At 39.1% G+C, this 11,022-nt stretch overlaps 2 protein-coding genes across 2 annotated transcripts; one reads left to right on the top strand and one right to left on the bottom strand.

The window, feature by feature from the left end:
• Positions 1-905: 905 nt before the first annotated feature.
• On the bottom strand, positions 906-5,823 carry LOC120002207. The gene is made up of 7 exons (XM_038850854.1): positions 5,740-5,823; positions 4,294-4,347; positions 3,905-3,956; positions 3,760-3,817; positions 3,212-3,366; positions 1,115-1,170; positions 906-1,019 (listed from the first exon to the last, which is right to left on the bottom strand). Exons 1-7 carry the CDS (start codon positions 5,821-5,823, stop codon positions 921-923), a joined length of 558 nt encoding a protein of 185 aa, XP_038706782.1. The 3' UTR covers positions 906-920.
• Positions 5,824-7,107: 1,284 nt separating this feature from the next.
• On the top strand, positions 7,108-8,967 carry LOC119997233 (protein SRG1). Its single transcript, XM_038844115.1, has 4 exons — positions 7,108-7,431; positions 7,549-7,796; positions 8,073-8,400; positions 8,493-8,967. The coding sequence occupies exons 1-4, from the start codon at positions 7,186-7,188 to the stop codon at positions 8,751-8,753; spliced, it is 1,083 nt and encodes a 360-aa protein (XP_038700043.1). The 5' UTR covers positions 7,108-7,185; the 3' UTR covers positions 8,754-8,967.
• The last annotated feature ends 2,055 nt before the right edge of the window (positions 8,968-11,022 follow it).

Raw genomic sequence — 11,022 nt, 5'->3', positions numbered from 1 at the left:
TAGTTCTGCCCATATACAGTCCATCTTGGTGATGTTCCCTGCTTCCTAGATGGATTTCCTGTGGTGTCGTCATAACACCATTGCATGGAGAAATCTAATTTGATGCAAAAATAGACTTTAACAGAATGTACGATAGGGTGTCAGTCTTCAATTTTATTCATCGAAGACCAGCTAAGGCTCAATGTCCAAATGGACTAATTACATACAGTCCCATGTGACCAAAAAAGAGGGTGTTTATTACACTGCGGGCAGAAAACAAGGCAACATCAACAGAAGATTGAAAGTTAGTTTAATGAATGATAGTTTCAAATTTGTTCAAGTTGTTCTCGCAAACGCATACCCTGTTTGAATTTCCAAACACTGTCAAGATATAATTCCAGCAAAAATCTCTATGTTCAAAATCTGCGGAACTAGACTGTAATATGTTTTATGACTCAAAGTCAAGATTTCCATCAAAAGTGATGATCTTTCACAACTCCTGGTAATTGTAAAAGTCTGAACCATAATAGACAAGAAAAAGTAAATCCAACTTATAGAGTGAAATACACTTACCTGGGAAAAGAATCAAAGTCACATAACAATCAGAAAACACACATCAGGAAACTAGCCATTTGGCCAATCCTGTCACGCACTTCAGCTTGCAATGGATGAAAAGAGGTTCTCTTTGCCATGGCCAATATGACAAAACCCCTTCAACTAAAGCATTCTACTATTTTCATATCTGGTACAGTGATCCCCGGTGGCCAGAGCCTCTAAAAACCCCCTACTTTTTCCAGCATCAGACTACAACACCTACGGCATCAATCTTGGTCACAATTTCATCTTTTATTTGGGTATTCTCGGGGCAGCACATTCACCATCCTCTGCCACCTATGTTACAACAAAGAAGGGGAGGGGGGGGGGGGGGGAAGATACATCCATCAACCCCAGATTGCCTTCTGTTTTTTGCTTTTCTTATTCTTCTTCTCCTTTTGTTTCTTTGGCTTAGAGATTTCTGTATTTTCTTCTTCAAATGACTCCTATCAAAGTTACATCAAAATAAGAAGAGAGAAATAATTACATGCTTCTTTTCAGTTACCATTTACCAATGCAAATTTTGAAAAAACAGACACACCTCAGGGTCACCAAAGGATGTTACATGCCGAATTGATCTTCCCAAATTTGAAGTACCTGACATCAAAAGAGAGAAAAGAATATCAAAATCTGATTTCCACCCCCCAAGTATTCAATGTTAGCAATAGATATTTCCCAATACATATGGGGCACTCACAAGCAAACTATGCTGGTGATAACAATCATAAATCACAACAATAAAGGCCACACCAACTCGAATGACTAGCTCAGTGTAGGCTAAACCAGTAATTCATAGTCATAAATGTCTCACGCACAAATTTCCCATAATGGTAATAGAAGAATCAAAATAACAATGCCAAGATTATTTTATTAACCAAAGAACCTTGATCTCATATAAGATCAAGCATCTTCAATGTCATTCTTTCTTATGCATAATGCATCGCATAATGACACAATTCCATACCCATCTGAAAACCTGAACTACAAACTATGTAAACCAGATGCAGTTCAGCAAGCTTGGTTATTTGAGTCTGAGCAAACATCAACTAAGTAGAGAATATAAAACACACACAAGTAACACAAAGATAAACGATCATTATTCAAAAAACCACATCAACCTGTACATGTGGACTTCATAAAACTGTATTCTTCTAAGACAACAAACATGACCTTGCCCATTCTTTCCTGAGAATATGATAGACTACCACATGACAGTAACCCGGGAAGATCTCCACTCCGTGGGTCGAGCACCAAGGCTGGCCACTCCGGAGACGCGGCCCCAAGGTCGGGGTACTGGACTCTCAACGAAAGTACCAAATGTGACGACCCCCTGGGCCCCCACGCATAATCCAAGGCCCAACCCTCACACCCACGAATGGGCCGGGCTGTAGCCAAGGCCCTCATGGGCAGGGATAGGGGGAAGAGAAGCCCATCCCATGAAAACCTTGGTTACAGTGGGAGGAAGGCCCTCCCACTTAAATACTACGTTGGCATGCCCACATCTTCCGATGTGGGATCATGACAATACCCTCCCCTTCGACAGACCAACGTCCACGTTGGTCAAGCACCCTGGCCGGCCCCTCCGGAATACAGTCGGGCCGAAACCACACCTCCCAAGGCCCTCACCTCCACGCGCCCGCGCCCATCCACGCATGGATCGGTAGTGAAGTGCGGTTTATAAGGGGGCCGCCACCTCCTAACTAACAACCAAGGGTTTTCCAGAGAAGCTGGAGGCCCAAGGTTGTAAGAGGAGTTAGGTTGGGGACTCGAAGGCCCAATCCGCTGCCTGGGGCGAAGCCCAGGAACTGCCCTGGAGCCCTTTGGGCCGGGGTGGGCCCTTGGTATTGGTTAGGGATGGAAGGACCTTATCAATTGGTATCGGAGCATGATCCTGTTGTGCCTTCAACTTGGGACCGTGCCTGCGGAGTGGCCGGCCATGGTGCTCGATCAACGGGGGTGCGCCTGCCGGAGTGGTCGGCCATGGTGCTCGACCAACGTGGGCGTTGGTCTTGAAGGGGAGGGTATTGATAGGATTGTCCCACATCGAAAGATGTGGGAGCTAAGATGTTGTTTATAGGGGGAGGTATGGGCCTCCCTTAGAACCCAAGGTTTTCTAGTGTGGGCTGCCATGGAAGGGCCTGTCCAGGGGACAGAAGGTCCATGGTGGTCTGGGCTGGGGGCCTTGGGTACAGCCGGCCCATGTGGGTGGGTGTCGGTTGGGCCTTGGGTGTTGAGCGTGTATGGGCACGACTCTATCAGAATATAAATGAACACAAGGAACAAACAGAGAAAATCGAGCATTGAATCCCCATTAAACTGAAAAGCCACATTAACTTAGTCAAGTGGACTTCCATGGATGACCTTATTTAAATATCTAGGCTTAATAGTCTCCATACCAGAAACCACCAATGGTCCAATGCACACCTCAGCACTTCAGTTCAGTCAACCAAAATATGCAAAATATTTCCCCCAACCCAACCAACTCAATTAAAGCAGTACCCAAACCCAGCTTCCTAAATCCTTTCCTGTTTGTTCTAATTATTGCTTTCTTTCCTTTCCATATTCATTAAATCAAACATCAAAAACTTGAACAACGAGGATTGAAGATAAGAATACTAAAATTAAGGGGAAGAAATACTTGCGAAGACAGCGTGTCTGGCGTTTTCAACAGCACGATCAAGAATACCGGGATCAATGAAAGACAACCCATTAGGGTCTTGCAATTTCCTCTCCAGAAACTTCGCCAAAGCCGCAGCCTTGTTCGTGGTCAATGGCCCCCCAGGGTGAGCCAACCTACAGATGAATCAAGAAACACAACACAAATTGATCTGAATCAAAATCCCTTACAAGGTTTACATGCAAGTAGACAGACAGAGAGAGGGAGAAGTGTACTTGGATGGAGAACGCAGAGGAGGAGGAGGAGGGAGAGGAGCGAATTTGCTTCCTCTTAAGAGCTTTTCTTTCTTCTTCGCTCAGTCCATCCGTTGCCATCGCCTCAAAATCGGATGAAATCCCCCTCGGCCCAATAACTACAAACGGGCTTCTTTACGTATTGAATCACGCATGATCATCTTTGGACTTTTAATAAGGCCCAATAACCACAAACGAGCTTCTTTACTTTGCCCAATAATTACTAATTACTAGAAACCAACCAGCCCAAGTCCATGAGGCCCATGACTTTAATACTTGAAAACACGTGTCATTACGGGGTCGCTTTTGAGAAGTATTGGACCACTCTCCCTGCCTGTGTCCATAAGTGACAAGTGATGGTGGAGTCAATTATTGAGCAGTTTTTGTCTTGGGTTGGTCCAATAATGTGCAGGTGGGACACTCCGGTATGAAGGACGGCAAATATTTTCGTTTTCCGAAATTAAGGAAAATGGCTATCAATTGCAACTAACAGCTTAATCATAAATTTAATTGTGTAGCATCCCAGCTACTGATATTTACTCATAATAACTTGTTAAAGCAAGCAATCACTAATTAGTGGTTTTAATGGCCCATAGATGCCATTTGATTTCTATAAATGGGCCGACGGTTGAAATGGTCAAGCTCAGACCATGCACTAGGTTGTGCGTGCTCCCAATAAGGGAGGATTGATGAGAATCCCACATCGAAAAATGATGGGTTTAGAGTCTAGTTTTTATAAGGGAGGACAAACCTCCTATTGTCAGCCTGAGTTTTCAATAGAGAGTTAGGTCCAAACTTGTGATGTCATACTTGGGCCTCCATCTCGTGTGGTGGAAATTCATCACACTCATACAACACTCGTAACTACACCAAAAATCAACACTGGGTTCCACATTTATTACACCAAAAATCAAGTTAGCAATTTTACACTATTGTACCAATACATTTTGTTGGCTCAGTCACATCAGTAAAACACATCTCCCAATACATTTTATTGTCCCTAAAAAAATTTAATCATTGTGTTGCTCTTAGAATGTCCTTTGAAGTGGGTTTTAACAACAATTTCTTTTATTACAGAAGAAGGGGATGGATGAGGGAAACTCGAACTCGAGACCTCTATGTATATGAGTGTTATTTGAGCTACTCGTTATTATCAGGTTTTAAAAGTAAATTATAACTTGAAGGATTCTTATATTTAATCATATACAGTTGAAGATGGGTTCAACTTATTATTGTGGGTTATATGGTTGTGTTTCAATGGCTAAACTAGGGTGGGGGTCCTAATTAGAAGCTGATAGAAGATATGGTTTTATGACTTATGTTTCAATTGCTCAACTAGGGAGATAGAATCTGTTTATGACTTATGATGACAATAACTCTAGATTTTGTCTTGAAAGTGGAGTCATAGTTTGGAAGGAAATTTTATGAGAATGGCCCCTACAGCCTGCAGGCTACAACCCACCAAGTTGAGAGGGGCTACAATTCTTTTACTTAGAATTGACTACAATTATCTCTCAATACCATGTTAATTCATAAATTTTTTCCTTCACAAATCTCATATTAGGGTTTAGGAATTAGAATTTAGGGTTCTGAGTTCGATTTTTACTGGGAGTAATACCCTTGTGACATGCGTTAGGTTTTGATCTAATTTGTTATGTCGTTAGATAGCACCCAATATCAATACATCACTAATCAACATACTATGTTCTATAATGATAATGATCACTCTTGAAATAGATTATGTATTCCCTTAAGTGCTTGTTTAGTTCACATATTTGGAGATGTAATTGGAAAGACGACGGAGGAAAGCTATTTTCTTAGCATCCTCATTTCTTGCTAATGTTTGGACTACTCTCATACTGTATCTGTTTGGCAGTGTGTTTGCACTGCGTTCAAGTGCACCTCACTTCACAGCACCACAGTTTTTAATGACACGCCAAACTCTTTTACAGCATAACTCACCTCACAGCACCACAACTTTTTATCTCGCAGCACCTCACCTCACAACACTCCCAAACGCTTACAATATATGTTGAATTGTCCCACGTAATCAAATTAGGACAATTATTTTATTTTAGATTAATGTACAATGTAAAAGCTAAGTGATTTTATATTAATATTATTAGTTATCTAATATAACCGTAATTTAGATACGCCAAACGCACCTCACAGCATCACACCACAGTTTTAAAAATGATGCGCCAAACAGCTTTTGCGTTCCAACTCACCTCACAACACCACAGTTTTATAACTCACAGCACCGCACAACATTTCACAGCAGTTGATAGCACTCCCAAACAGCACCACTATTTTCTTAGTATCATTGGTTTCCTTCACCATGTTTGATTAATGTAAAAATTATAATGGAATAATGTTTAAATTACTGAAATAAATATTAAAAATTGTAAAAAAAGAAAAATAAAGTTTTATTTTTTATGTGATCAGATTTAATGGATGAGAAAGGAAATAATATCAAAAATAATATTAAAATCCAAATCATTATAATTGTCACATATTTTCGATTTTTATTTTCAAAATGGGCGTTATAAGTATTTAATTAAAAATATAAATTTTATTTGCACACCATCAAATTACTAAGTTTACATCCAAAATTTAATGAGTAGCCCAAAATACACTTTACTTTTAAAATATGAAATAGGAATTCCTTCTTTATAAGTTGTTGTCTTCAATTTTGCAAGGATATCCTACCCCATTCCCAAATCTCTGTTTCAAAAAAATTTTTTGCAAGGGATTCCATCTCTACATCCAAATTCAACCTATGTTTCGACAATTGAGACTTTGATCTACTCAAAGACAGAGTGTTCTTCACTAGAATCGAGACTAGTGAACCAGATTCAAGCCTCTCAACATAAATGAATTGACCCAATTGGATCTTGTCACCTGTTCTTGATTTTGCTAAGCTTGATTTGTATTTTTTTGAATGTTAAATTGGGTAATTGACATAATTAACGAACCATGTTCTTTTTTTGGTTAGAAAAATGGTATAGTCCTCCAGTAATGAATTGACCCAATTGGATCTTGTCACATGTTCTTGATTTTGCTAAGCTTGTTTTGTATTTTTTTGAATGTTAAATTGAATAATTGACATAATTAACGAACCATGTTCTTTTTTTGGTTAGAAAAATGGTATAGTCCTCCAGTTTTTGTTATAAATGGTTATTGATAACAAAATTGAATTGTCGTGTTGATTATTGAGAACAAAATCGGGATGATTGTGTTGATTTATTTTCATTTAAAGGCATATTAGACATTTCATACAGGGATATAAATATAAATAAAAAATTCCTGAAAATGGTGTAAACTTGATATTTTTACGATGTGTAAATAAAATTTCTCAATTCAAAATAAGTGAGAATTCTCAATCCTTAAAACGACTACTCTATTTTTAGGATGAAAGGATAATTCCTCATTTAGGAGGAATCCAAAGACGACCCCATATTCATAAAACAACAAAGATAATAAGTAATTAAATCACAGAAGATTACTTTCTAATTATTTATCTTTACCTTAATTTTTTTTCCATAATAATCAAATTGAGTTTCTAAAATGGACTCGATACATTACACGCGTTTTTCTTCCTATATAAATACAGAGTCCTGCAAGCAACTTCAAAGCAGAGACCCATTAGTAGAACTGTGAACTGTCTCTTCTTCATTGAGTCTTCAAACTTACTCTGTGTCCATGGCTCCAGCACCCACTTCTCCCATCAAGGTAGGCCACATAGATGATGTTCAAGAGCTTAGAAAATCAAAGCCAGCAACAATCCCACAAAGATTTGTGAGGGAGATGAATGAAAGACCAACACTACAACCATCTTCTTCATCAACAAATGACATTCCAATCATTGATTTTTCAAAACTCAAGAATGGAAACAAAGATGAAATCTTGCATCTTGAAATGGCCTGCAAGGAGTGGGGATTTTTTCAGGCACAGTAGACAGACTCTCTTCTCTTCTCTTCTTTCTTTCTTTCTTTCTTTCCATCTGTCAATTGTTTTTTCAAGTACTTGTGGAAGCTAAATAAATATGTTAGTGATTCTGTTCAGGTGATTAATCATGAGATTGATATTGATTTGCTTGAAAGCATTGAAAGATTGGCCAAAGATTTCTTCATGCTGCCATTAGAAGAGAAGCAGAAGTACCCAATGGCACCAGGTACTGTTCAGGGATATGGACAGGCCTTTGTGTTCTCTGAGGACCAAAAGCTTGACTGGTGCAACATGTTTGCTCTTGGTGTTATTCCCAACTACATCAGAGACCCAAAACTCTGGCCTACAAAGCCAGCCAAATTCAGGTAACCAACACTCGTTGTGTATTTTTGTTTGTTAAAACCGAGAACAACTCGGTGGGGGTGTCCTTTGGACAGTCCACTAGGCAAACCGTCGGATAGGTTCGTTGGGCGGAGGCCCAACGCAAACCGCTTGAAAATAGTAGCGCCAACATAGAATTGAACTCCTTTCGGGCTAGATTCTTTACGCCCCAAGTCCGGGAAGAGAACCAGCTAGGATATTGCGAAGTGGTTTTTTAGTGTATGTCTTTTGCTATGTATCACATGGTTTTTATTATGCAGTGACACTATTGAGGTTTACTCAAGAGAAGTAAGGAAGCTATGCCAGAGTCTCATGAAACATATAGCCATCAGTCTTGGCTTGAAAGGGAATGTCTTTGAAGAGATGTTTGGGGAAGAAGTACAAGCTGTGAGGATGAACTATTACCCACCATGTTCAAGACCAGACCTTGTAATGGGTCTTAGTCCACATTCAGATGGAAGTGGACTCACAGTGCTGCAGCAAGCAAAGGGTGGCTCAGTAGGACTACAAATCCTTAAAGACAACAATTGGGTCTCTGTTCAACCCATCCCAAATTCACTTGTCATCAACATTGGTGACACCATGGAAGTAAGAAAAAATCATTCTAAAATCTCCAAGCTCACTATATTAATTTTGCATTTTATGTCATTGTCTTGATATCCTTTCGATATTTTTGACAGGTTCTGACAAATGGGAAGTACAAGAGTGTGGAGCATAGAGCAGTGACTCACAAGGAAAAAGACAGGCTCACCATAGTGACATTCTATGCTCCTAGCTATGAAATAGAGCTTGGACCAATATCAGAGCTAGTGAATGAGAGGAATCCATGCAAGTATAGGAGGTACAATCATGGAGAGTACAGTAAACACTATGTGACTAACAGGTTGCAAGGCAAGAAAACACTTGATTTTGCCAAGATTCCAGACAGCTACTTTGCTTAGCAAGTCCTCAATTAGCAATAATAAGTCTTTTGTCTATAATTAACCCAGTTTGACTAGACTATAGACAAGTTGTGGGTTTTTTGTATGAAAAATAAATAGAAATATTGATGGACTGCACTGTTCATGTAACTGCAGGCCTGTATTAGCTTATCACTCAAAGGAATCTTGTGGGGTCCTTTGTTTTAATAAAGGTGTTCTTCTGTTACTGTTTTCACCCTATCAGATTCCTAATAAGGAAAGAGAGGAAGCATTTTCTTGGGGGAAGCCCCACATGACACCACAACTAACTGAAAATGAACAAAGACAAAACCCATAGAGAGGGCTTTTTCTTAGTGGAGGAGGAGAGGGAGAGCCCACAGAAATCATAAATACATGTTTCTTTTTATAATTTCATTGGCGTGGAAAGGAAGCACTAAGTAAGCAACTTGTGTTGGGTGATTCTGAGCTGAAATGACATGTTGAGAAAAAGCTAAGACATACATGTGTTGGGTTGAAGTGAGGAAGCAAGGTTCCTAAAACAATTGGAAAAAAACCCCACTTGAAGGAACTATTGTTTAGACTTTACACACTTCATTAGAAAAATAAAATATTGAAAGGGAAAGTAATTCTTAATTAGAACTTTAATGATATATGGGTTGAACTAAAATCTTGAAGCATAACTCTAGCAATAGAAATGATGATGCAATCAGCTCAATGGAGAGAATCTAGATGATTTCAAGGTATATGTGGATATGATGGAATGTGTTTTGAATGATTAGCTCCACTCCCATCAGTCCCCAAGACAATGGGAATAGGGAGCTTACCAAGCTGAAGAATTTAAGAAGAGAGAGTTGCTATTAAACCCACTAGGATTTATTTGCTATCGATGAATGTCTTAAAACTTAGATATTCTAACCAGAAAACAGGACAGTAGTTTTTGTCTAGTCAAATCCCATTCCTCATATGATTCAAAACTATAAAGATTTGGTAGAATTCTGATTAACAAAACAAGTAGACGGATCGGAAGAAGAAGAAAAATCCAAAAATTTAGAAGTGAATCAAACTGCAATAGAACTAGGAACATAATGGAAAGCACCAAGAAGCCAGAACACTTACATGTTTGTCTTCTTTTGACTTTGACAAAACCTGCATGAGAGGAAGACGACAAAAGAATTAGGCCCTATGCGTCACTCATGAAACAGACAGAACCCACTAAATAATTATCAAAGGCAACTATGTGGTGTTTTCCAAGTCCAGCAATCGATGGATTGCAGGAACTTTAACTTACTACCTCTAGAAACTATCATTTTCAAGGAAGCAGAAGAACCAGATTAGCAGAAGCACATGGCAGGTGCAAAACAGAAGTAAAATAAATATTTTATGGAAGATTATTTCGTAGAGAGGACGAAACTTGGCATTCAAAGTAGCAAAAAGGGAAGAGCACCGTCAATTATGCGTTTTCATGCAGAGCACCACACACATGCATTGTAACTTCAATGTTTAATGACGCACACATTCACTCAACCTCATTGTATGTAACGTATGGCTTTTACTAAAGCCACCTTAATTTCTTTTCCCACTACAATCCCACGCTTTCTCTCCTCCGTAGGACTTCCTATGTGTTTTTAACCGACACTCTGCCAAACCTTGCTTCCTTTTTTTGTGTTTCCCTATACCGAATCCTTTTCCTCCCCTTGTCCCCACCTTACTCTAGGGAAATATTCCTACCAATGTGTATTCATACACATAAGATAACATGTGTTGGCTTATTCCATTTTAGTCACCGAATGTTCAAATGTTCCAAATCAATAACCTAAAGTTTAAAGTTGTTCCGTTTTGGTAACTCGAGTAGATTTTCTCAGTTCAAGCCACGTATCGGCTTATGTGATTGAAACTAAGAAAATCTTCTCCAAGTTATCAAAATGGAACAAATTTCAACTTCTACGTTACTGACTTAGAACATTAGAACACGACCAATCTTTCGGTGATAACATGTTATATTAACCCTAAGTGCCGGAAACAATTATACAATAAAACTAAGTTATTATGCTTGGCCTTAAGATTTGTCATCATCCCATTGAGTGCCAAACCCCAAGCCTTCAGCAAGATTGAAACCACTATGCCTGTATGCCTGCCCTGGAGAAGTCTTAATAGTGACTACATTAACGAATTAACATTAACAAAATCATCAATATCAGAAGCAGACTTCATTCAAATATTCGAGCACCACCTTTTTTTCTCTGTTCTTCATCGTATTCACGAAAACCGCAACCTTGCTGAAAGCTACTGC

This window comes from Tripterygium wilfordii, chromosome 1 (genome assembly GCF_013401445.1).
Source record: "Tripterygium wilfordii isolate XIE 37 chromosome 1, ASM1340144v1, whole genome shotgun sequence".
NCBI lineage: Eukaryota > Viridiplantae > Streptophyta > Magnoliopsida > Celastrales > Celastraceae > Tripterygium > Tripterygium wilfordii.
Note: the sequence above shows the minus strand (reverse complement) of the source record. Positions and strands in the feature narration are given on the sequence as shown.